This window comes from Trichechus manatus, unplaced genomic scaffold (assembly GCF_000243295.1).
Source record: "Trichechus manatus latirostris isolate Lorelei unplaced genomic scaffold, TriManLat1.0 scaffold00288, whole genome shotgun sequence".
Classification (NCBI taxonomy): domain Eukaryota; kingdom Metazoa; phylum Chordata; class Mammalia; order Sirenia; family Trichechidae; genus Trichechus; species Trichechus manatus.
This window is the reverse complement of record NW_004444224.1, coordinates 806758-834390: the sequence shown is the minus strand read 5'-3', so window position 1 is coordinate 834390 and position 27633 is coordinate 806758. Positions and strand designations below refer to the sequence as shown.

At 37.6% G+C, this 27633-nt stretch overlaps 1 protein-coding gene and 2 long non-coding RNA genes across 4 annotated transcripts in view; 1 reads left to right on the top strand and 2 right to left on the bottom strand.

Moving 5' to 3' along the window:
• Positions 1 to 1543, bottom strand: part of CD84 (CD84 molecule) — a 37411-nt gene extending 35868 nt beyond the window's left edge. The window contains exons 1-2 of one of the 2 annotated variants that reach the window (XM_023725136.1): positions 1508 to 1543; positions 417 to 483 (exon numbers count right to left, since the gene is read on the bottom strand). In XM_023725136.1, coding sequence (XP_023580904.1) covers positions 417 to 462 — 46 coding nt within the window. In that variant the 5' untranslated portion in view covers positions 463 to 483; positions 1508 to 1543. Of the gene's footprint in view, positions 1 to 416; positions 806 to 1507 lie in introns of those variants that run through there. The other variant, XM_023725137.1, reaches the window with a different exon arrangement.
• Positions 1544 to 4058: 2515 nt separating this feature from the next.
• LOC111819165 (uncharacterized) lies at positions 4059 to 26165 on the bottom strand. The gene is made up of 3 exons (XR_002822920.1): positions 25261 to 26165; positions 13279 to 13357; positions 4059 to 4222 (listed from the first exon to the last, which is right to left on the bottom strand). It is a non-coding gene; the product is annotated as an uncharacterized LOC111819165 (long non-coding RNA).
• On the top strand, positions 16337 to 23822 carry LOC111819166 (uncharacterized). The gene is made up of 2 exons (XR_002822921.1): positions 16337 to 16372; positions 21590 to 23822. It is a non-coding gene; the product is annotated as an uncharacterized LOC111819166 (long non-coding RNA).
• Positions 26166 to 27633: the final 1468 nt, after the last annotated feature.

Below are 27633 nucleotides of genomic sequence, written 5' to 3'. Positions count from 1 at the left end.
TAACATGACAGAACAATGAAATATAATTAGGAAGAGCATCTCTTTGTCAAATACCAAATAACACATTCTAATGGGTGAAAGCAAGTGTTTTTAAATTATTCAAGGTTTTGGATTATCTATGTTTTTGTGGGGCTCTGTGGGTGGGTCTACTAAGTGCTGACTGTCCTAAGCAAAGGGTTTTATCTCAGACCTTTGGAGACTAGGCACAGAAAAAATTCAGAAATGTCAACTCTAAAGCTGAAAAACATTTAGGTTGAATCTTAGTCTCTCCCCAGCCTTTTGAGTACGGCATATCCTGAGACCCAGGTGTTTCTGTTAAAAACACAGATCAAAAGGGCACTTCAGTGTCTTCCTTACGGACAATTTCTAAAACTTTGTGGACAATTAGGAGAGGGTCAGCAAGGGTCAGAACTCACAGGTTTGCAGGCAAAGGAGCAAGATCCATAGGTGGTGCTGAGCCATTTTCTTCCAGCGTCTAATCTTCTGTGGACAAGAAAGGCACTCTTCAAGAAGAGAGTTTGTTTCACTTGAGTTTTCTTTTTATAGCCAAGTTTAAGGAGGAAGTGTGAGTTAACTGATTTAGTGTGCATTGTTCTTCGTATTACGATACTCGTTTTTTCCTACTACGTAACATAAAGAGCCTAGTGTTATTTATTTATTTATTCAACAAATATTTATTGAGTGCCTACTATGTGCCAGGCATCTTCTAGGCACTGGCAATATAAAGATTAACAAAGTAGTTGATCTCCCTCCATTCATGGAGCTTATACTCTTGTTGGGGAGACCAATGATTACATAAGCAATTCCAATATAATGTGATAAATGTTGCAGTAGAGGAAATACAGGGAACTATGAGAGCAGCAAGGAGCCCTCGTGGAGCAGTGGTTAGGCGCTCAGCTGCTAACCAAAAGGTTAGTGGTTCGAACCCACCAGCCAACCCACCAGCTGCTCTGCAGGAGAAAGATATGGCAATCTGCTTCCATAAAGATTATAGCCTTGGAAACCCTAGCAGCTGTTCTACTCTCTTCTATAGGGTTGCTATAAGTTAGAAATTGACTCAAAGGCAATGGATTTTTGGTTTGGGATGACATCAGCAAGGAGCCCGGGTGGCACCATGGTTAAGAGTTCTGCTGCTAACTGAAAGGTCAGTGGTTCAAACCTACCAGCCGCTCCGCAGCCGAAAAGACCTGATGGTCCGCTCCCGTAAAGATTACAGCCTAGGAAACCCTATGGGGCAGTTCTACTCTGACATATAGGGTTGTTATGAGTCAGGATTGCCTCAACAGCACATAACAACAGCCACATAAGAGTAGCAGGGGCATCTAACTCAGACTAGGGGGATTTGGAGAAGGCTTTCTGATGGAACCGACAACCAAGCTGAGACAGACTGAAGAATGAGTTATCATTATTAATGAAGGGAAAGACAGTGGAGACTCAGGAAGAGGAAGAATGTCTTAACAGAGTAGGAGCTTACTCAAGGTAGGAGTTTAATAAATCAGTTACCTACCACTGAGTTGATTCTTGACTCATGGCGACCCCATGCATGTCAGAGTAGAACAGTACTCCATATGATTTTCAATGGCTTATTTTTTTGAAGTACATCTCCAGATTTTCTTCCGAGGTGCCTCTAAACCAAAAAACCAAAACTCATTGCCGTCCAGTCAAGTCTGACTCACAGTGACACTATAAGACCGAGTAGAACTGCCCCATAGGGTTTCCAAGAAGCAGCTGGTGGATTCGAACTGCTAACATTTGGGTTTTCAGCCATAGCTCTTAACCACTGTGCCACCAGGGTTCCAAGGTGCCTCTAGGTGGACTCGAACTCAACCTTTTGGTTAGCAGCTGTCTTAGTTAACTAGTACTGCTATAACAGAAATACATCAAGTGGATGGCTCTAACAAAGAGAAATGTATTCTGTCACAGTTTAGGAGGCTAGAAGTCCAAATTCAGGGTGCCAGCTCTAGCGGAAAGCTTTCTCTCTCTGTCATTTCTGGGGGAAGGTCCTTGTCATCAATCTTCCCCTGGTCTAGGAGCTTCTCCATGCAGGAATCCTAGGTCCAAAGGGCAAGTTCTGCACTTGGCACTGCTTTCTTGGTGGTATGAAGTCCTCCTGTCTCTCTGCTCACTTCTCTCTTTTATATCGTAAGACATTGGCTTAAGACACAATCCAATCTTGTAGATTGAGTCCTGCCTCATTAACATAACTACCACTAGAAAACTAGTGGATATTTATCAGTAAGACACTGGCTTTTGAGAATTCTTCTCTTGATAAAGATGTAGAAGGACATGGAAGACCTTCAGTTCCATGGTCACAACAAGAAAACCATGGACAAAATAAAAGCCATACTTTTCTATGGGTCTATCAAATAATGGTGCATGCAATAAACCTTTGGTAAACTGAATTCCAGAGAGAAAACAAGATAAGTCCTTTGTAGATGAACAGAAAGCCAAGTAGCTTCCAGACCAGGGCAGGAGGCTGGTCTTGGAACAGGCAAATAAAGGAGAGGGACTGCTGTAGAGACTTTGTAAAACAAGGAAAAATCAGAAGAAACTTAGGTGACAGTGTGGGCTGGCAGGGCAGACTGGAATCTGGAAGAATTCTCAATGCAAAAAATTGCCTTGGACAATAATTTTTATCTTTCCTTCACCCCTGGATTTTCCTGAGAAAGTGGCACTAAGAAGGGAATGGAAAGCAGAGAAAATTTTCATGATTCCCACATATTTCATAATGGTTGGATTTCACGGTTTTAACCTAAAAGTAAAGGAAAAATACTGAAACTGCAGCCCAACCCTGCCCACCTCAAATATTGATAAGACCTAAAAGGCAGTGGTAGTGCAGAAGGTTGGGGTTAGGCTAATTACAGGTAAACTCAATCTAGTTAAAGCAGTGGTCCTATGTCAACTCAATCGAATTCTAAGGGGAATATTAATGATCAGCTTCTCACTCAAACTGCCAGAAAAAGGGGAAGGCTTCAATTCCCTGGGAAATTAAAAAAAAAAAAGAGAAAACAAAAAATATTATACTTTAATATACACTATTCTTTTTATAATCATTACAATACAACAAAAATTGTGCGACTTGTTAAGAAGCAAGAGAACATGATTTGTAATTAGGAGAAAACTCAATCAATAGGAGACACACTTATTGGAATTAGCAGACAAGGACTTTAAAACAACAGTTATGAATATTTTAAAGATTTTACAGGAAAAGATGTTGGAAAGTAGAAAAGATGGAGTATTTCTGGAGAGAAATGAAAACTCTAAACAAGGACCATATGAAAATTCTAAAATGTAAAAATATAGTATCTTTTTTTTTTTTAAAGCAAAAAGAGAGTTTTATTCGGCATATATTCAAAGGGGCAAAAGTAGGAAATGGGCAATCATGCTGCCACAGCCATGTTTGCCAGAGTCCAAGGAAATATTATAGAACAGACAAAAGTGGGAAAATGGACAAGCATGCTGCTAGAGCCATGTCTGCCCAAGTCAAAAGGATATTACAGAATAGGCAAGAATAGGAAAATGAACAAGCATGCTGCCAGAGCCATGTCTGCCTGAGTCCAAAGAACGTTACAGAGCCATCAGTATATGTTAACATTACAAATGGGCAAAACCATTGAAAACTTTACTTTTTCACAGATTGGCTAGAAATTGTGATTTTTGAATTGTCTTTCTTAACAATCATTGGTACAGGTTTCAGTAACGACAGTCAGGAGGGTCTTCATTGGTCCAACAATTTTCTATTCATTAAATGCTAATAGAAAAAAGAAGAGTGGAAAGTGTTTTGTGTTCTGTGTGATTGGCTTTATGTGAAAGTTTCCCTAAAAGATATTTTCCAAGATTATCTTAGCTATTGTGTTTATAACTCAGGGCCCAGCTGATGTGTCCTTGTGAATCCTTGTGAGTCCTTGTGAGCCCAGCTCCAGCTGGGTCACACACTCTATGCTAAAGGACAGGGGATAATAACTCCAATTTTATTTCCTAAATCATTCCCTACTTTTGATCAGAGATTGGAAATAACATATTGATGATCAATACCTGGACTTAGATGAGCTCCTAGATGGCAGCCATTGCAGGCTCTTTAAACTCACAGTGCTGGTTTTCCACCGGATACCATCTGGTTCTTCACCAGGTTATTAAGTAAAAGTGATGTTCTCATCAATTGCATTGCTGGAGTGAGCAGACGCAATGTACATCAACATCGTAGCCCAAGACCTTCTTTTGCCTTTTAGGTATGTAAGACAATAGAGGATAAATTTTATTAGACCTAATACTATCAGGATATAGACTAAAAATATTACTATTCCTTGCAATAGTTGTTTAGCCCATGTACGTATTCCTGATGGTAACCAACCAAACAAATCTGGTGTTTGTAAGAGTGTTACAGTGTGTAACCAAGTAGCTTGCTGTCCAATTCTATGTATATCTTGTTCTACTTCTCCTGTGTTATTTATCCAAATGTAACAAGAGGTATTTCCTACAGCACAGACTACACTAATAAAAAATTCTAAGGGTATTTTGTTATCTCATGTCACCTTGGCTTATGAGATCAGAGCTCACTGTTGTGCTTCCATCTTACTAGCAACTTCATCTGTTATTTGTCCCATAGTGATTTGACAAATTTTCTTAAAGATTTCTCCAACTCAACTATACCATAAGTAGGAATTAAAACTACTGAGAGAGACAGGGTTGACTGTGCTGGCAGAATAAAAGAGCTGTTAAAATAGTACCACCTAGAAGTTGGGTAAACAGGAAACACATCCTGTTAACATAAAATACAGTTAGTTAACCTGTGAATTACTATTTCCTCCTTAGTGTTTTTCTAGTCCCTTCTCCCTTCTTACAGGCTCTGCCTGTGCAGAAGAACAAAGCATGACCACTGTTCTGGCCCACTGAAGGGAGCAAAGTAGTGCAGAATATCAGTGCACCTGCGCCATATCCCATTATAAGTGATGCCAAGGGCTGCCGAGGGGACTCCATCTTGAATACCAGCGGGTTCCATCTTGGATTCCAGATGCACGTGCAACCTAATTAATATGCACTGCCATTCTGAGAAGTACCTGCCCCTTCAAAGAAACCCACTGAATATTCATTGCTTTATTATCTCCACTGAACCCATATAAGCCTAGTCTTGCTTCTCCCTTCAAGTCGGTCTTTTGGAGAGGCATGAGTCCCCACTGACTCCTTTTACTTGTCACAAGTAAAATAAATTGGTTAGAGCCAAAAATTGTCTCCTATGTGTATTCTTACAAGAGAAAGACAAGGACCCATTGAGTCTGGAGGGCATCTGTGCCCTTGGTGGTAAAACGAGCATCCATATCCTGAGTGTTGGATCAATGGGTTTTCTTCTGACTTTCATTTAACAATGTGTAACAATTTAACATTACCTTTGCAATATTTACTAGCATCATTACTATGGATATCTAAAGATAATCATAAAGTTTCCAAAGTGCATTGCCCAGACATTCATCAGGAATCTAAACAAGAGATTGCCCACATAAATTCACTATCAGTTGGGAAGGCATCATCTAAACTAGTATAGTTGGATCTACCACACAGAAATATATATCCAAAAACAGCACTCAAAGTTTGTCTAGGGCCCGGCTACCACCACTGACTGCTCTGACCGGGATCACAACAGAGGGTTCTGGACAGAGGTGGAGAAGGATGTAGAACAAAATTCTAACACACACACAAAAAGACCAGATTTACTAGCCTGAAAGAGATTGGAGAAACCCCGAGAGTATGGCCCTCAGAACCCTTCTAGCTCAGTGGTGAAGTCACTTCTGCGGTTCACCATTCAGCCGGGGATTGGACAGCCCCATATAACAAAACGGGACTAATGAGGCACAGCAGTCCAGGAACAAGAACTAGAAGGCAGAAGGGAACAGGAAAGCTGGTGATAGGGAACCCAAGGTTGAGTAAGGACAGTGTTGACAATTCTTGGGGTTGTTAACCATTGTCCTAGGGCAACATGTGTACTAACTATTTAATGAGAAACTATTTTGTTCTCTAAACCTTCATCTAAAGTGAGAATAGCAGTACAACTGGAAGAGCATAGTCGATGTCACTGAACTGTACATGTAGAAATTTTTGAAATGGATGGTGTATCTTTGGCTATGTATATTTTCACCAAAAAAAAAAAAAAAAGGTTGAGAAGGGAGAGGGTTGACATGTCCTGGGGTTGTTAACCAATGTCATAAAACAATATGTGTACTGACTGTTTAATGAGAAACTATTTGTTCTGTAAACCTTCACCTGAAGTACAATTAAAAAAAATAAAAATAAAAAAAAAGTGTCTAGAGAAAACAGAAGGTATAGAAAAATTTACATGTGACAAAAAAGTTTTCATTAGAGAACTAATGATTTAGCAAGATAATATAGGATCGACCTTTCCCGTAGGAGGTCTTTAGTTAGTCTCTTTAAAACATACTAAGTGTTCTCCCTGAGGGCAAGCTGTCCCTCCTTGGTTTACCTATTACTAGTCATGAGTCACTTTCTCAGAAGCAGAAATGGAAACTAAGACAAAAATGGAGTCTGAGCCATGAGGTCGATCTCCTCTGAGAACCTGGTTTCTTTAAGATACATAATTTTCTGCATCCTAAGGGGGTGACAGTTTGATTACAAACATTAGACAGGTATTTTATACAGACACTGTCTTAAAGACTGATTAAACTAATTACTGATTTACCCTAAACATAGCTCTCAATCCAATCTCTGGAGTCAGTTTCCTAAAACAGACTGAATTCTTCAAAAATAGCACAATGCCCAGAGCAAAATGGACTTTCTAGTTTACCTGGACCATTGTTTGATTCAAAGTGGCTTCAGGAGCCAGTTTTTTTTTTTTTTTCTCACAAAGCTCAAGGTTCAAAGAAGATGGCCTGTGCGGATTGTCCCAACCTCCATGAAAACCAGAAATCTGGATTCCAGGAAAATTACATATAACTCTTTCCTTTGGATCATGATCTTGCTACAGAATCTTTTATCAAAAATGCTCAATAAATGGTAATTGGGCATCATCTGGTTTTTAAGATCCCAAGCACCATACAGCAAACTAGGAAGTAAAACAGAAACACTAACAATAATATTAGGTCAATTGTCTGAAATAACCAATGAAACCATGACCCTAAGGTCTTTGAACCAAGGAAACAAATCTCATGAGCTGTTTGTCTATACATAAACAGTATTAGTGACTGTTTTTCATGTGCCTCAACAGCAACTATATTCTGCAAAACCTCAGATTGCATATTACAACAACATTTATCTATTAAGGCACAAACTGTTTCTTGAGAGAACAGGAAAACTAATACTATTCTATTTTGTAAAATCATAGCTCAAATTTCAGATACTTCTCTGGTTATGATATTTACAACTTTGCTAAGTTTACCAACTGGAACATCTAATTCAAGAGTTACAATATCTAAACCCATGTCTGTTAGATAATTCAGGAGAAAGGAAAATGGTTTCTTGCATCCAGAAAATAGGATCTTAAAACATCAGCAATATTCCCACATAAACCCATAGTTTCCTTTTGTTTACTCAGTCTTATGTAGTTAATTTCTGTTCCACGTGATTTTGGATCAGCCACAGTCTGTGAACCCATCAGCTTCTGCATAAGAGTTCTGGAAATCTTGATTGAGCCTAGTCACAGTTGTTTTTGCAAGTCCAGTATAGTCTATCTTTTTGTTAAGATATTGTGGTCAAATGTTTTCAGCAAATCAGCAAAGTAAAAACTTATCTGCAGATGACAAAACTTAATATGGCCATGATTAACTTATAAAAACAGTACTGTTATAGTGAAAGATCTGATAGAAATTAATTATAAACCTGATGTAAAGGCCAAATAAAATCAGTTAAAAACAAAACTTAAGATAAAAAATATTTCTAAATATAACAATTAACCATATTCAAGGAGCTTCAGATATAATACATAATAGGGTATACCAAGAATATACAAGTCTCTAAATACCTGAATAGTAATAAAAAAAACTTCATAGGTAAATGATTTGAATTCCCCAATCAAACCATTGGCTTTGATGGTGCTAAATTCAAAAAGATAAAGTTGCGACCAAGTTAACAATAAAGAAATAATAAAATTATGACATAATATTATGTATTTGCTGTCTAATACCAGACAAAAACATAAGAGGAAATACTAACGTACAAAAATTTTTGTGGCTTTCCACGAAGTTTCAGAGTTGTCAATCTATTATAGATCACTGTGAAACAATACTTAAGTTATTTAATCAAAGATCTTAAAGTAAAAAACTTTAGCTTTCTTTTCTAAAAGCCATTCAGCTTGGTTTTTGGCTCAGGAATCTTACTCTAATGAAAGGCCGAACCTTTGTCTTCTAGGCAGATTACACAAAGAATAATTTAAACCTTTGTGACCCTAATACTCCCCAGCATGTTTTCTCCTTTTCAAAATGGACAACTGAAAGCTTGACATAAGCTATGATGAACCTATCAAGTTTCTTTTTTTCTTCTTCTTCTTTGCCTTCTCCCTTTTTGCATACCCTTGTTAATGGCTTTGTTTTATGATTTAGGATCCCCCACAGGAAGATTAGAGACCAGATGTCAGAGATGTATATCTTTAGCCTGATAAGGAAATGTCTGGTTCCCTATTGCTTTAGTATGATAAAGAGTCTCTTGTAATTTATCTTGGAATGAATAACAACACTTCTAACCTTTGTAAAAATCATATATAAGCTCTAATGTAAAAATGCCTTTTGGGACTCCCTGAGCGACAGCCTGCGTTACTGTTGGGTGCCCGGTGGTGTACTCTTCCTGAATTGAAACTTTCTCACTCTTTCTGACTTGGAGTATGTTTCATTGGCTCAACTCCTCCAGGGCACAGACTGTATTCAGGTAACATCTTCAACTCAGAAATCAAAGAAAATTTTGTTATTTTAACAGCGAGAAACCTAATTCTTTGTTTTATATGCTACTTAACATTAAAGCCCCTAAAAATTTCCTAACTTAAACCTTTAAACTTTAGTCAGACAGATAAAACTTTTGACTATATCAAATAAATTTCTTTTTAATAAACTTCTTAAATGTTGTCTTTGTTGTATACCTCTTACAGTGCGTACCTTTAAAATGGCAAAAATGAACACACTCATTAGCAGACTTAAATATATATGTATATATATTCTTCCTCTTGTGGCATAAAAAGCAAAAATATATAAATTATGACAAATATCTATTAATTTAATATCATTAAGTTACATAAAATGTCTTGGGAATTATTTTAAGCCTGTATAAAATAAAACATAACTGTAACTGAAATAAAGTTTGTTTAAAAATTCTAAGTTTCCATTCAACTATTTCTCATATTTTTCCCAATCTAATTTTAGCCCTTAAAGATTTTATCAACTGGTTTTGGAAATCACAAAGTGTCTGCTCAATTGACCAATTCATTCACATGGATATAACCTTAAGTCTCTGGCTACTGCTGGAAACATTTTTCCAGGCCATTTCAGGTGTGTCTCATTGTGATTTCTATTATTTATTTATTTATTTATTTATTTTTTTGGCTTCTTAGAGTTACCCTGTAATAGAGAGAATTTGTTTACAGTTCTTTTATGACTGGGATCCACCCAATTTCTGCTAACTATAGCAAAGCACAATTTTTCTTATCTTTTGTCTTTAAAGGGTCTCCACTAGTTGGAAAGGGTCATTCAAAAGCTTCCTTGGAGCTATAATGACCTTGGAGACTGGGAACTGGGGAGGCCTGATCCTGCCCTGCCCTCCCTATTTTTGACTCAAGGTAGAAGACAAGATTAGGTCATTCTGATTCATTTACATATGTTTAAATTGATGGAGGCATTTTGAAAGGCTATCCACCCAGTAAATACCAAAGCTCTTTAGCAATTTTGTAAATGAATCCATCAATTCTTGGCTAGGGAAACTGGGGCTGTGGGTGTCATCCCAATTCATTTACATATGTTTAAGTCGACCTAGGCAGTTTGAAGGGCAAAAGATAACTAATTTCTTTCTCTTTTACTGTTCTGGAACTGCTACTTTTACTTTATGACAAAACTATTCTTTTTCCTTTAATAAAACACATTTCATATAATATCTAGCTTAGGTTACTTAGAAAGGTTTCACTTTTAAGATTGACATAGTATAAAACATAAAGATCTCAGTGTACTTCTCAAATAGAAGAATTTATATCAAAATTTCTTCAAGTAGCTATTGAAAAGTTAAATCATAAGATAGACACGAGATGCAGTTTTTTCTGGATGAAGAAAGAACTGAGGTTCTATGACTAGCCTTACGAAAAACAGCAATTCTCAACTATAACTTCCAACCCGATAAAAGACACAATGCTCTAGACCAGAAGCAAGCTCTTAGAACAAAAGGAGACAGAAAGACCACAAAAACTCACAGAATAATACCACACAAAACAAGGATATAGGGATTCTAGTTTCTTAAAGTGTATATAGCAATTTTTGGTAAGAACGACTCAATTCAATGGAAAAAACAGGTCCTAGATAAAACTTATTAACTTGCCAGAGCCTCAGATGGAGGAATATTAGACCTTTTGACAAAACCTGAGCATCAAGCAAAGTTCTCTAAAGGAAAGAAAGGACAACATAAATGAAAGCTCATTTTCCCAAAGTGGTCACTGAAATTCCAAATTACTTCTAGCATACTCAGTTTATAGTGTTTTTAAATATGAACCCCAAACCAGTGTCTCAGTAGTAGGGGGGAAATCTAGGCTCATTTATCAAAGATGTTAAGCTCTAAGGTTCAAGATTTTGGTTTCCGTGTCTTTGAACTTAATTCATTCTGCTGGCTAGAGACCTAGTCTCTTATTTTAGACCTTAAATAGACTAGTTTCTCTGATTGTATAGTACTTTAAAGTAGCTATGGATGATTTTAATTTTAACATTGTGATTCTTCATTGATAAACTGTATCATAAAACAGGTACAGAACCACCACTTCTCCCTTAAATATCATAACACAGGTCAGGATCTGCCACCTCCCCCTGAGAATTTGGCAAAACAGAGCACTATTTTCCAGGTTCTCTCTGAGCCACAAAAAGGCCCGAATTTTGAGGCTTATAGCGACTCAATGCTCTTTGAAAATAGAATTACCTCTTTAATATTTCAAATGCCCGAATCTGGACCTAAACTGCAGTATACCTACAGAGTTACTAAATGTCACTGTTAACCAAATGGTCAAGCAAAAATCTAAGAAAGTCTCCTTAATCAACCAACTGGTTTTTCAAAACAAATATACCAAACAAAACTTAAGAAAATATGAGAAAGCAAACAAAAAAGAATAAGCAAAGACTCATTTTCCGAGAGCACTCATGCCGTCAATGTTGAAGGGACATGGAGTGGGAGCACGTGGGTCCAGAAGATAGGACCTCTCTTTGCTAGCTTCTGCTCCACAGTCCAGGTCTCCTTGAGGTTGACTGGATTTGTAGCTTCAGAAATCCTTGATGACTATGCCATTAACTGCTGTAGAGGAAAAACATCACAAAGTTTAGTAAAGCAAAAAGAAAGTTTTATTCGGCATGTATTCGAAGGCATAAAAGTAGGACATGGACAACCATCCTGCCAGAGCCATGTCTGCCCGAGTCCAAGGAAATGTCACAGAACAGACAAAAGTGGGAAAATGGACAAGCATGCTGCTACAGCCATGTCTGCCCCGGTCCAAAGACCATTACAGAACAGACAAAAGTGGGAAGTCGGACAAGCATGCTGCTAGAGCCATGTCTGTCCAAGTCCAAAGGATATTACAGAATAGGCAAGAATAGGAAAATGGACAAGCATGCTGCCAGAGTCACGTCCTCCCGAGTCCAAGGAAATATCACAGAACAGACAAAAGTGGGAAAATGGACAAGTATGCTGCTAGAGCCACGTCTGCCCGAGTCCAAAGACCACTATAGAACAGACAAAAGTGGGAAAACAGACAAGCATGCTGCCACAGCCATGTCTGCCTGAGTCCCTAAAAATATAATATCTTAAACAAAAATTAATCGGATGGGCTTAACAGCAGAATAGGCACTGCCGAAGAAAAAGTCAGTAAACTTTAAGACAATAAAAACTATTCAAACTGAAGCAGATAAAAATATGAAATATTTTGGGGTCAATCTGGTAGAAGATACGTACACTAAAACTAGAAAATTTAGCTGAGAGAAAGTAATAAGACCTAAATAAACGGAGAGATATACCTTGTTCATGGGTTTGAAAATTAAATACTGTCAAGATGTCAATTTCCCCCCAAATTAAGCAATAGAGCCAACAAAATCCCATTCAAAATTCCAGCAGACTTTTTTTTGTAGATACTGATTCTAAAATTCACGTGGAAATGCAACCCTTTGCCGTCAAGTCTATTCTGATTCTTAGCAACCCTATAGGTCAGAGTAGAACTTCCCCATAGGGTTTCCAAGGAACAGCTGGTGGATTCAAACTGCTGAACTCTTAACCACAATGCCACCAGGGCTCCTGCAAAGAACCTAGAATAAGCAAAACAACTTTGAAACAGAAAATCAAAGTTGGAGAGCTAACACACTACCTGATTACAAGAATTATAAATTTAGAGTTAAGCAGTGTATGTTTGGCTTAAAGAAAGACAAATAGATCAGTCGAATAGAATAGAGATTCCAGAGACAGACCCACATATACATGGACACCTGAACTTTGAGAATGGTACAAAGGCAAGGCAATGAAATGTAAAAAAGAAACCCTTTTCAACGAACAGTGCTAGAACAATTGGATATTCATGTGCAAAAACAGAAGAAAAAAGAAACTTTGATGCTTTCGTGGTACCATATACAAAAATTCACTCAATGTAGATCATGAATCTAAATATAAAACCTAAAATTATAAAACTTTTAGAAGAAAATATTTGTGACCTTGGGGTAGGCAAAGATTTCTTAGATACAACATGAAAACACAGATTATCAAAGAATAAATTGATAAATTGGAGCTCACCAAAATTAAAAACTGTTACATGAAAGACACTGTTAAAAGAATGAAGAGACAAGCCACAGACAGAAAAATTTTATAAAGCATGTATCTGATAAAGGACTTGTATCTACAATATATAAAGAACTCTCAAAATTCAAACAATAAGAAAACAAACAACTCAATAAAATAAATGGACAAAGATTTGAACAGATACTTCACCAAAGAAGATACAAGGTTGGAAAAAAAACAAATGAAAAGATACTCAATGTCATTAGTCATTAGGGAAATACAAATTGAAACCATAATGAGATACCACTACACATCTATTGCTAAAATCAAAAAGATTGACCATACCTAAAGGAGCTCTGGTAGTTCAGTGGTTAAGTGCTCAGCTGAGAACTGAAAGGTCGGTGGTTGGAAACCAGCAGCGGCTCTGTGGGAATAAGATGTGGAAATTTACTTCTGTAAGGACTACAGCCTTGGAAACCCTATGGGGCAGTTCTACTCTGTCCTATAGAGTCACTATGAGTTGTAATTGACTCGAGGGCAATGGGTTTTTTGACCATACTGAATATTAGGGCGGATGTGTGGAAACAGGAACTCTCATACATAGCTGGTGGAAATGTATAATGGTACAATCACTTTAGAAAACAGTTTGGCAAATTCTTAAAAAGTTTAACTACAATTACACTACAAGTGATTTAGCTATTCCACTCATAGGTATTTACTAAAGAAAAATGAAAGCATATGTTCTTACAAAGACTTGTACATGAATATGCATCACAACTTTGTAGCAGCCAAAACTGGAAACAACCCAAGCATTCATTAATAGGTGAATGAACAAATTGTGTTATATCCATATCTAATAACTCAACAATAAAAAGGAACAAACTATTGATACACATAGCAACATGGATGAATCTCATATAATTAGGCTGAGTGAAAAAGGCAAATGCAAAATATACTGTATGTTTTGTTTATAAAAAAAATTTAGAAAATGCAAACTTATCTATAGGGACAGAAAGCAGATCAGTGATTGCCTGGTTAGAGAGGGGGGACAGGGTTTTTTTTATTGCCAAGTACTTTCTCTCACTACCAATATGTCACAAAGGATACAAGGAAACTTTGGTGGGGGTGTGGTGATGGATATCTTCAGTATCTTCATTGTGGTATTTGTTTCATAGTGTATGTTGTTAGGTGCCGTCAAGTCAGTTCCAACTCATAGTGACCTGATGTACAACAGAATGAAACACTGCCTGGTCCTGCGCCATCCTCAAACTGTTGTTATGCTTGTGCCCATTGTTACGGCCACTGTGTCAATCCATCTCGTTGAGGGTCTTCCTCTTCTTCACTGACCCTCTACTTTACCAAGCATGATGCCCTTCTTTAGGGACTTATCCCTCCTGATAACATGTCCAAAGTATGTGAGACGTAGCCTCGCCATCTTTGCTGCTTCTAAGAAGCATTCTGGCTGTACTTCTTCCAAGACAGATTTGTTCGTTCTTTTGGCAGTCCATGGTACATTCAATATTCTTCAACAACACCACAGTTCAAAGGCATCAATTCTTCTTCGGTCATAGCGTATACATATGTCTAAACATATGCATACACATATTTAAGCCAAGAGCGTTTGGAGTCTTCTATGCCTATTCTCTTGAGATTAGAGCAAACCTGGGTATCTGAAATTCCTTGTTCGTTCTTTTGGCAGTCCATGGTACATTCAATATTCTTCAACAACACCACAGTTCAAAGGCATCAATTCTTCTTCGGTCATAGCGTATACATATGTCTAAACATATGCATACACATATTTAAGCCAAGAGCGTTTGGAGTCTTCTATGCCTATTCTCTTGAGATTAGAGCAAACCTGGGTATCTGAAATTCCATTTACACCAGGTTGTCCAATTTTTGTTGAAAGTATGCAGATTTGACTATATATCCCAAATCTCATACTCCCACTATGGAGTTAGGCCTTTTCAACAATTGGTTTTGCCTCTCATTGGAAAATGGTGAATGGTGCATCATCTCTCCTCTGAAAAAATTGCCTCTTCTGTCGCTTATTTTTCTGGAGTGAGTTCAGTAGCTGTTATCATTTCCATCACATGACTTTATGATAGAGGTTAAGTTTCCATGGTGACATCAGAATGCGCCTGTTCAACGATTCCAGGGCCTCAAACTTATATCAAATAGTCAAGACACTTGGAATCTATCCTGGTGCTACCAAGTCTCCAACATAATTCCTAAATCCCACTTTTATCCTTCTTATGTGTGCTTTGTACAATAAGTATATAGCAGTGTGTGGTTTGGGTGAGAGGATGCACAATGATTATTGTTATTGCTTCTATTCATTCTTGATTATTGCTTCTTTTCTAGCCTTTCTATTTGGTCTTTCTGAAATTCCTATTAAAATATGTGCGTGGTTTGGGTGAGAGAATGCACAGTGATAAAAGGTACACTCGATCTGCTTAAAAGATGTAGTATTCACAAAACTTTATGCACCTAACAACTTAGCATTTACGTTCATGAAGCAAAAGTTGCTTGCATACAAGCTGAATTTGTCTTTTTATTCTAATTAACCTGACCACTTAACATTTTCTTTATGGTGTCTCTTATCCAGCTCACTGAAGTGATTTTTTTCTAACTTCTTTCTGGCGGAGCTACCAGCTGTCACATCCATGAACTGGTTAGCCAAAAGTCCATTTTTCTAATGCCAAGTTCTTTCTCTCATTGCCAATATGTCATAATGCCCTAACAGACAGGGATAAAATCTTGAAATTAATCTGTTCTGTTAATGATTACATACTGTCTTTTAAGAAACAAATCTATATTTTATATCAGTAATAAGAATTCATTAGTATCGACTTCCCTACTTCCTAGCAAGATGAAATATTTAGCATGCATTTATGTCTGTCCATCCTCTCATTTTTGTTGTAATAGGCAGGAGTTTTATTTACTTATTAATTTTTTCCATCAACTTCTATTTTAGGAATCTCCTAGGAACCCATTACATTAATAACGTCATTGTCAACAATTATTGGAACTTAATATTATTGATTTCTTTGCTCACTATGTTGGTTAAGATTGTATGTCAACTTGGCTGGGCCATGATTCTCAGTGTTTTGGCAGTCGTATAATGCTGTGATCACTTCCCTGTTGAGATTTGATATGTGATCACCCCCATGATGAGATCTGCTGTGAGTAGCCAATCAATTGAAGGGGAGTTTCCTTGGGCATGTGGACTCCATCCGAATATAAGCAGAAGTTCTGGCTTTTGCCTGCTCTGGATCCTGCAGCTGGCTCCTGTTATCTCACCTGCGGTTCTTGGGACTTGAGCTAGCAGCTTACCTGTGGTCTTGGCTGTCCGTCTTGGGATTCATCGAACTTCACAGCCTGTGAGCAAGAGCCCTGCTCTACCACCTACCAATCTTGGGGTTGCCAGCCCCTGCAGGTACGTGAATCAGCCTCCACCCTGATCTACGGACTTGGGACATTCCAGCCTCTACAACCGCATGAGCCATTTCCTTGATATAAATCTCTGTGTATACATATTTACGTGCTTTATGGTTTTGTTTCTCTAGAGAACCCAGCCTATGACACTCATCAATTTATCTTGAGTTCTATAACTTCCTCCTTGTTTTGGAAAACATTAATTTATTTTTTATTTTGTTGGAGAATACCCTTGAGTAAATTTTTATGTGTACTTGTATAGTATACATTCTAAGTCCATAAATAGCTACAAATATCTTCATTTTACTCTTATGTAAGTAGGAACTTAGCTAGATATGAGCTCCATGTTTTTTCTAGCATTTGGATTTGCAAACAAGAAATTGTATGCCAGTTTGGTTCTTGTTCTTTAATTTCTCTGTCTGGAAACATTTAGAGTTTATTCTTCATCCTTAGAGTTCTAGATTTCACCAGGATGTGTCCAGGTGTGTTTTCTTTACATATTCCTGCCCAGCATCTGGTTGTATTTTCAATCTGATGGTTCAAGCCTTCTTTAGCGAAGGAAATTTTCTCCTATTTCCTTGATTATTGCTTCTTTTCTAGCCTCTCTATTTGGTCTTTCTAAAATTCCTATCAAAATATGTGAAGCTATCTTCCATATTGCAAAAACTTCATCCCTCAATTTTTCTCTTTGTCTTTTTGTTTTGCTTTCTGGTAGAATTTCTTATACACATCCTATGGAATGCATTCCAAACATGAGTTTTCAGCCATGTTTAGAAGGCATACCATACTACTTTTCAGCCTTTTGCCTGAGTTTTAAATTTTGGTAATTATGCTTTAATTTCTAGGAGTCCTTTCTTTGCCTCTAGTTGTACCTGATTTTTTTTTCTTTTTTAATGTTTATTGTATTTCAACAGAAGTAGCACCCACTAGGTACACAAAATTTAGGCTCTCTTATGGTTTATTATTTTTCATGAAACTTTGCTCCCTCCCCCCTCCTCCTGCCGGGTTATTTTCCTGAATTAAATTCAGAGGAATGACTATCATAATTAATAAGTAAAAAGCATTATTTATACCATTTTTCTGTTTAATCTCATCTATGCATATAAGAACAGTACTGAAATTAGCCAAACAGAATAATCTGCTGCTGAGATAAACATCTTCTGATTTTGAGGAGTATATTTAACATTTATCAAAAATCTTTGGCTCTATTAGCTATTTTTTTTCCTAAATTTTATTTATTTTGTTGTTGTTATTGAGAATATACACAGCAAAACATACCAACTTGACAGTTTCTATATGTGCAATTTAGTGACATTGATTACTATAATGCATTGAATTGTGTCCGCCCAAAATATCTGTCAACTTGGCTAGGCCATGATTCCCAGTATTGTGTGATTGTCCACCATTTTGTCATCTGATGTGATTTTCCTATGTGCTATAAATCCTGTCTCTATGATGTTGATGAGGTGGGATTACAGCAGTTATGTTAATAAGGCAGGACTCAATCTACAAGATTAGGTTACATTTTAGTTGCTGCTGTCAATTTGATCTCATATAGATAATTCTTATAAGAGCATAATGTTCAAGGCCAAACTTTTTTCCACTGCCTTTTGATTGGTGCATTTAGTCCATGTAAAAATAGCTTGAGGGCAGTGTCTGACCCCCTCTTACTTCACTAGGGGAAAGGAGAACCAAGATCAACAGCCCAAGGCTGATTCCCATGAGGCAGAGGTCAGACATGCCTCCTCTCTGTGCCATCTTTATTGAATCTGACCCCAACTGTCCATCCTACAGCACTCTCTACTAGGTTCAATAATTCATTGCAATGGCCACACAGAACTCACAGACCATACTCACAATTATGGGGTTTATTAAAGAAGTAACAGTTACAATTCAGGCTCAAGAACACTCAGGATACAGTTCTTCCATCAGGATAGCCTCTCCCCAGCCATGCTTGCAGGCACACCTCTCCCTGGCCCTCAGTCTCTGCCCAAAGGCACTCCGCCTTCTCTCTCCATGGGCCAAGAAGCCCACCACGCCATCTCCTAGCTGATTTCGCCTTTCTTGTTGGAGGTGGGTTCCCCTTCTCTGCTCCGGAATTGGCTCTCTTTTAAGGTAAAACCAGCCAATCCCCTTGGTAGGCCATAATTACCCTATCACACAATCACCTGGGTGGGAGTTACAAAGACCATGGTTATAAAGACTACACTCAAAAGTAATTAATCCACCACAGTCCATTTACATTCACTGTAATTATCTATAAGAAGTGACTTATTTCTGCCATTTTGTTGTTTTTTTTTATCTCTTAAGCCTTCATTGTCTTTGACCTTTACTACTGATTGCTTTTGTGTTTTGTTGGTTTGTTGTAGTGAGTTCCCTTCTCCTTTCCTTTTATGCATTTTTTAAAACTATATTTTCTTTTGGTTACCTTGAATATTACATTTAACAGCTTGTATTTATAACATTTATAATATACATTCTAGGGTAAGTTGGTACCAACCCGATTCTTGATTTATGATCATCTGTAATTCCATGCAGGAGTGTTCTCTATGCTAGGGAAAGTGTAGATTAAAAAAAAAAAGAAAGAAAGAACATAAAGACAAAAACTGGGAAACAACTATGGTGGAAGAAAAGGAAACTGATAAGAAATTGTTAAATGGTTGGGAGAAAACAGGAGGGGTGGTGTCATGAAAGCTGAATGAAGATGGGCTGGAATAAGAAAGGAATTCAATATAGAATTAAACATTTTTAATTCTGCAGATAATTAAAAGAGAAAAGTAATTTTTAAAATAGTGTTAAGCAAAAATTAGGTTCTGAGTAAGCAATGAAGCAAACCAAATAAGACTGCAAATGGATGAACCTCTGTGGTCACAGCTTTGAGCTTTACAATAAAACTATAAGAAGGAAAGAGAAAAAGGAAAGCATTCATAAAAACCACAACTTATATGAGAACCGATGGCAATGTGATGCAAGTAGAGGAAAGCATGGGAGAAAACTGGAGGATTACTCCCCCCCTGCCCCAGTAGCCGTATCACCTTGATCAGGCTTCTTAACTTCTCTAAGTCTTGGTTTCCTCATCTGTAAAATACCCCATTGCTATCGAATCGCACTCATAGCGACCCTATAGGGCAGAGTATAACTGCATCATAGGGTTTCCAAGGAGTGGCTGGTGGTTTCGAACTGCTGACCTTTATGGTTACCAGCCTAACTCTTAACCACTACACCACCACGGTTTCCAGCTGTAAGATAAAGATAGCCATATAATACCTTAAGTTTGTTTTGAGGGTTAAGTGAGAATGCCTGTAACCACTTAGCAAAGTGCTTGGCACATGGTAAGCTTTCAATAAATGCTAGTTCTTAATATTAATTACCACTAACTAATGACAAAATACCATTTTGAACAACATTAATGATCTGGAAAAATGTCCAATAGAGGGCAACAGATGGTAAAATATTGGGCATTGATAACAATAAGAAAGACAAAGTTATCTTTTATTGAGAGCCAAGTTTGTTTCAAGAACTATGTTAAACACTTTCACATGAGACACAGTTGAAGGAACTGGAGCTGACTAGCTTGGATAAGGGGCTCTGGTGGCACAGTGGCTAAGAGCTATGGCACGCTACAGTTGCTAACCAAAAGGTCAGCAGTTCGAATCCACCAGCCGCTCCTTGGAAACCCTATGGAGCAGTTCTACTCTGTCCTATAGGGTCACTATGAGTTGGAATCAATGGGTAATGGGTAGCCTGGATAAGAGAAAATCTGGTGAGGGTGTTGGGATGAAGGCAGTGGATGGGTTAGTGCGATGATCCTGATTAGGTATTTGAAATGCTGTCATTTGAAAGATGGAGTCAAAGTGTCTCCATAATGCAGACCATAGTCACTATGGATGTTGCTTCAGGGACGCTGACTTCAGTTCGACATAAGGAACCCCCCACCCCCTGCCACCCCACAACAACTGTAGTCATCCTACAGTGGACAGAGGACTTCAGTCCAAGACTTGGATAGACGTCTAACATGGATGATATAGTGGGAATTTCTGCATTGTTAGGTTGGATCTTGCATGTCCCAAAAACAAAAATTTTTAAACTCTGTGTTTCTTTATTATGAAATTCTCTCAGGTACCTAGTGTGCAGGGCCATGAATTTAGTGGCTGTTTATCTAAGAGATTTTGTTTTTCCACCTGGCTTAAAAACGTCATGAGCAGCAGCATGTGGGTAGCCTACAATGATAAATATCAGTGAGGGAAGGGGTAAATTCTGCACCAGCTTTGATATTTTCAGCATGAAAGCTGCACTGAATGGAGCTAATCACTTTTGATGTTAACACGTGGAAACGTATTTTGGGGTCATGAAAAACAAAGAGGCTTGTATTTAACTGTTGATCAGAAAGAGCACGAAACATCAGCTGGGGCTCATAAAAATCATGAAGAGAACGGGAACACCCTACAGACACACACACACATACACATACACATACACACGCATGCACACACAGTCTTTGGGTTATTTGCTCAGAGTCAATTATTGGCATCTTGGGGCTGACTCGATGACAGCTAACAACAGTCCATATATTCAGTGCATAGGGACAGGTTCAGGTTTTAAATAAAAACCATGTTTTTTCCTTCCTCTTTCCTCCATTCTCTTCCTCTTTTTCTTTCCTATATTTTCCAAAAAGGACTGAAGGTGGCTTACAAAAAAGATTAAAAAAAAAAAAAAAGAAGAATATGAGAATAAAGCAAAATAAAATCCCGTTGCTGTTGAGTCAATTCCAACTCATAGCCACCCTTCAGGACAGGGTAGAACTGCCCCATAGGGTTTCCAAGGAATGGCTGGTGGATTTGAACTGCCTACCTTTATGGTTAGCAGCCATAGCTCTTAACCACTGTGCCACCAGGGCTCCATAGCAGAATAAAGAAGAGGAAAAGCAAATGGGTCTACCAAAAGGGATAATACGATTAGTCGTAGAGAAAAGCCAATCTTTCCCTTGTTCTTTGTGCCCCACTCCTTTCCCTCTCTCCACCCTGGATCACCAATTTCTACCTCATTAATGGACTACTCTCAGCAACAAACAAATATGCTTTATATAACCTAACCTAAAAAATATAGTCCCCTAACTTCGTATCTTTGCTCCCATTCAAAGCAAATCTTATTGAAAAAGAAATATATTGGTACTGTCTCTACTTGCTTAACCTCATTTTGTGATTTTATCTCTCTTCAGTACAGCTCCTGTTGCCACTAACTGTTAAGACGCCTCCTGCAACTTCATCAACTATCTCCATGTTGTGAACTCTACTGGTAAATTCTCTGTTCTCCTCTTGCTAGGGTAAACATATAACTTAACATTCAAACCAGAAGACTTTTGAGATTTAGAGGCTCAGTAAACTAATTAATATCCTTTGATTTTTTTAAATATTAATTTATTGGGTCACAACTTGACTTTTATTATAGTGGTGAGCCTGTAGAATAGTTTTATTAAAATATTTTTAGAAAGAAAATTATTTCTATAAATAAATAGAACTTATATCTGTGCTTACCAAGATAAAATAAAAAGTTCCTTTATTACTACTTCTATGTTAAACTATATTGATATTATTGATAATCTGAACATCAAAAATAACATAAGTAAAATAATTATTCCTGATACACAGGCACAGAATTTCATTAGTTTTTCAGCTGTATCTGTCTCTAATATTAGGTCACTAGAATTTTTAATAAGAAGGTATTTTTAAATAACATTGATCTTATTATTTTAAATTAATTGTGATAAAATTACCTATAAACTTCTTCAAATGTGAGTTATTAAGGTTTTTTTTAAAATAATTGGTGCTTTCAAATGGCTCTTCTCTACAGAACGTAATGTTTTTAGTTGTGAAACTAATCTCTCTATAGGTGCTGAGGTCCCTGGAAAGCTCAGGGAAAATTCTGTTAAATGGAAGATGTTCTGAATTCTAAATTTTCATATGAAAACATTTTAGTTGAAATATTTTCAGATTCTATATCATTAACTCTATTCAGATTATTTATGAGAAAAAAATCTGTCAAATAAGTTGTATCTACTTAAGATTCTTTTGCTAAATTTAAATGTTGCAAAATTAGAGGCCTTATTAATTTCCTTCATGCCTGGTACAGAATAAAAATGGATCCAAAACACATTTTAAAAATAAGTTGATTTAAAAGATTCTTTGCACAAGTGATGATATCACAAAGCATAGGTCTTCCACTTCCAAGTAGGATGTAACAGTTTTCAGCAGGTCAATGTTCCTGCTGCAACAAATAAAAAAAGCCAGAAAATTACAAAAGTCTTACTTTTAAAGACGGCATAGAGATGTGCAAACATGTGGAAACATGTAGACAACATGACCTAAAATTCCAGAGAGGCAGAACTCTTCTAAGGTGAAATGACAGTTACTAGCCATTTTCCCTCCTGGGGGCATTTGCTGATTCTAGACATAAGCTGAATATTGAGTCCGGACCAGGCAAGAGAGAGGTGGGAGATGGCAAAGATTTTACTGATTGTGCAAGGCTAGAGGGTAAATTGTGAATGTGAGGAAGTCTGAAACACATAGGTGATTTTCCCAATAGGGCATTTGCTAAGCTCCAGGAATACATGGAAGGCTGGTGAGCCAGATTGTCATCTTTTAAAAGCAAAGCAGAAATTTTCACAGTCCTGTAGTGCTGTGAAAGAGACCACCCATAGTGGCCTCTCCCTAATTTGCCAGATTTTGAAGCTGTGTAGAATGAGAGACTGGAGAGCTGTGCTAAGAAACTATGAAAGGAAGAGCTAGATCTCCTGTAGTCTTTCAGATCTGAGAAGATAGATGCCTGACAGTCTCTTAATAAAAGGCCCATGAGGGCTACACCCAAGGAACAGGGTGAAGCAGAGGTAGAGTAAGTTTTATTTAAATGACAACCCAACCTAACCAAGCATAATCTCTGATTGCACTGAAGTAATCAGCCTCTCATCCTCTGCTTAATAAAACAATGAGGGAACCCTCTCTGGTGAAAGATAGCATAATCTGAGGCCTCTCTGTTTCTTTTATATATTATGTATGCATTAAAACAAGCAAAAAACAAAAACAAAACAGGGAATCAAGAGAAAGAACAGACTTTAGAAGCATACCTATAGCAGATTATCCAGACATTTAGGGCACAAGAATTTTAAAACAGCTCTGATTAATATTTTAAAGAAAATAGAGGAAAAAGATGTATACAAACAAATAAAAAGATGGAGAATTTCAACAGAGAATTTGAACCTATAAAAATGAAATGGACATATGCAAACTAAAATATACAAATCTGGAAATAAAAATTCAGTGATAGGTTTAATAGCAGTTTGGACACATCAGAGCATAAGATGAGTGAACTGAAAGACAAGGCAATTCAAAATATACCCCCCCTCAATACCCAAACTAAAGCCCACAGAGAAAAAAGACCAGAAAAAAAAAAAAAAAGCTGGTAGTGTAAAAGACATGTGAGACTTGCTCATAAACATTATTGGAGTCACATAAGGAGAGATGAGAGATGAGATAACAGAGTTATGTTTGAAGAGATAACAGCTGAGAATTTCCAAACCTAATGAAAAATATTATCCCACAGATTCAAGAAGCTCCAAAGAGCCCAATAAACATAAATATAATGAAAACCACATATAGGCACATCATAGTAAAAATTTTGAAGGACAAAGTCAAAGAGAAAGTACTCAAAGCAGCCAAAGAAAGACACATTGCTTTTAAAGGAACAACAATAAGGCTGACAATTGACTTCTCAACATAAGTGATGGAAGCCATAGAATAATGGAATCATATTTCTAAAGTGTTAAAAGAAAATAAATGCCAACCTAGAATTCTATGCTTAATGAAAATATCCTCCAAAATAAAAGTAAAATAAGGACTTCTCTAGGAAAACAAAAACCAAAGGAAATGATCTCCAGCAGTCCTGCACTAAAAGAAAAACTAAAGGCAGTCCCCCTAGATGAAAGAAAATGACCCCAGAGGGAAACATATTGCAGGGAAAGAATAACTATAGAAGGGGTAAATACATATGTAATTATAAAAGAATATTGACTACAAAAATACTTGTAATGTCAGAGCTTAAAATTTATGTAAAACTAAAATGCAATCTAGCAATAATACAAAAGGTAGAAGAAAAATGAAATTTAAGGATTCTAAGGTTCCAGAGTCCCTGGGTGGTGTAAATGGTTAAGGTACTCAGCTGCTAACCGAAATGTTGGAGGTTTGAGTCCTCCTGGAGGCACCTCAGAAGGAAGGACTGGTTATCCACTTATGAAAAAGCAGCCATTGAAAACCCTATGGAGCACAGTTCTACTCTGACACACATGGGGTCACTATGAGTCAGAATCAACTTGATAGCAACTGGAAGTCTAGAAGTATTGACAAAATGGTAACAATAATAATTTATGTTAGACTGTAACAAGTCAAGCACGCATACTATTGATCTCTGTGGAAACCACTAAAAGTGTAACAAGAGAATATATAACTAACAAGTTAATGCTTGTTAGGAAAGGAAAATGGAATAACAAAAATTTCTCAAGGAAAGCAAGAAAGAAGTATAAACGAATGTAAAACAGATAGTCCAAATAGAAATAAATAATAAGATGGTAGATATAAACCCAAATATATCAGTAATCACATTAAATGTAAGGAGACTAAGCACCCCAAATAAAACATGAAGGTGATTTATAATCATATGATATTCGTTTTGACTATAATTTCCTTGAATGGCAGAGCACAACACAAAGATGCTCAAATGAACTCTACATGAGCTCCAAATGAGAGAAGGGGCCATACAGGCGGTTGTACCCAGGGACAGGGTAACAGCAAGCTGGAGTTATAGAAGACAGCGTATGTATGGCAAGCAAAGTGGGGTTACCTGGGTTTCACGGGCCTCCTGGAGATGGGTATTTTGAATAATTCCACAGGCTCTGCAGCATAGAGGCTACCCCTAGTTGTTTGGTATCTGGCCCTGGGGTGATTAAGGCAAGTGCATAGTGACCCTGGAATGTAAGAGCCAGATAAAGAAAGTGACTTGAATGTGGACTTAATCAGCTTCTTAAGAAGGGTAACTGACTGGCCTTTAGCCAGGGCTTCAACACTGGGTCAAGACAACATTTGTGAAATACTACGTTACAGAAGGTTATCAGACTGGATAAATAGAAAAACTTGCCTACATTTTACTTAAAAGAAACACATTTTAAATACAAGGTCACAGAAAAATTGAAAATAAAATTGATGAAAAATAATACATCATACAAACATTCACTAAAAGAAACATGATATAAATATACTTACAGTAACTATATTTAAAGTAGACTTTAAGGTGAGAAATAATACTATAATTGAAGGGATATTTTACATAATAAGAGTCAACCCAAGAGATCACCATACTATATTGGTAAGCAACCAATAATATAGCTTCAAACTATGTAAATCAAAATTTGACAGGGCTAAAAGGAAAAATTCCAGCATTATAATAGGAGAAATTCATACTCCTTTCTCAATATTTGATACAACAAGTAAGCAAACAAATCATTAAAGATATAGAAGATCTTAACATAATTAACCAACTTGACTTAACTGATATATAGGGCACAGCACATAAACAACCACATTGTTTTTAAACTTACATGGAACATTTACCAAAATCAAACAACACTTTACACCAATAAGTTTGATAGTTTGGACGAAATTGAAAAAAATTCCTCAAAAAATATAATTTACCAGGAGGCGGAGCCAAGATGGCAGCGTAGTAAAGCACTTCCTATATCCCTCTTACAACAAAGACCTGGAGAAACAAGTGATTTGATTATGAATATCTAGGAGCCCTGTACAAGGCAAAGTTGAGGAATCAGACTGAGTGGCCGGGGGAAAGGGAGACGGTTTGGAAGAAGCCAGCAGCACCAGAGCAGCGGGGATGGGAGGGCAACTCCTCAGGCATGCTGGGTCCGCAGTGAAGCAGGCAAACAGCTGTGCACACACTGGGAAAGCAGTTTCCACATCGAGAGATATCCGGCAGCAGAGATTCTGCTTGGACATTCCGAACCAATGAAAAGCAGCTCCCAAGTGGCTAAAGGTGAGTACATACATGTGGCCTTTCGCAGGGATTTAAAAGAAAAAAAAAAGCCCATTTGGGAAAAACCTCTCTCCCTTTTACTGCCTCCCTCCGCGCTCTGTACTGGGAGTCTACTGGGCCAGAAGTAGATCCCCAAAGGCGCCCTGACCCATTCTCCTGGCCTTGAAGAGGGAACAAATAAGCTACTGGCTCCCCTAACCCAGGAACACAGGGTTGGCACAACTCCTTTGCTAGGCACAGGTATAAGGGGTCCGCAGACTTATGCCCCTGTAAAGACTTGTGGGACCCATCTCAACAGGGTTAGCCCTCACTACCACAGTACAACAGGGTAAACATATGAAGTTTAACTTCAACTGTTTCAGCTGTGAAGTGGCAGATTTGCGACACTCAAAACAGCCCTGCCCCTTAAGTAGGCACTTAAATCGATCCACAACAGGGGCTTGAGGACTGGTGACATCACGTAAACCTCCTAGTCACCTGCTACAGGAGTCCAAGAAAAAGTGGTGCCCTCGAGTCTTTACAGCCAACAGAGTGGGGTGCTCATAGTCCAGCTGCAAAACTCACCTACCAACTCACCCTAGAGAATAGGGACATGCTTTCCTTTCGGACTCTCAGGGGCAGCCGTGAGTCCCCTGCCTGGCTCAGCACATGATCCCCTACCACAGCCAGGGTCCAGTGCCTGCACCAATCACCCATGCCTCTCTAGGACTGTAGGTGAGAGCCTGCACCACACACTTGGTGACTGACCGCCTAGTCACCTGAACTGAACCCATATAGGAAAATTTAATGGACTCCTGTGGGCACATACTTAGTTACAGAACTAACTACCAGGTGACAGGACGTTAGAGCTTCAAAGGTATCAATAATCAAACTAGCACACACAAACTTCCTATTGGGGCATATCAAAACTAAACAAAACAAGAAGCTAGGACTCACTAAACAAATATAAAATAAAATTATAATAACTTATTGATGGCTCGGAGACAACAGTCAGTATCAAATCACAGAAAGAGGCAGTCCATGATGGCTTCAGCAAGCTTCCAAAATAAAGAATCAATAAATTCTCTGGAGGAAGAGAATTTCTTGGAATTACCAGAGGCAGAATACAAAAGATTAATAAACAGAACTCTCCTAGAAATTAGAAAGGAAATTAAACACAATGCAGAAATTGCC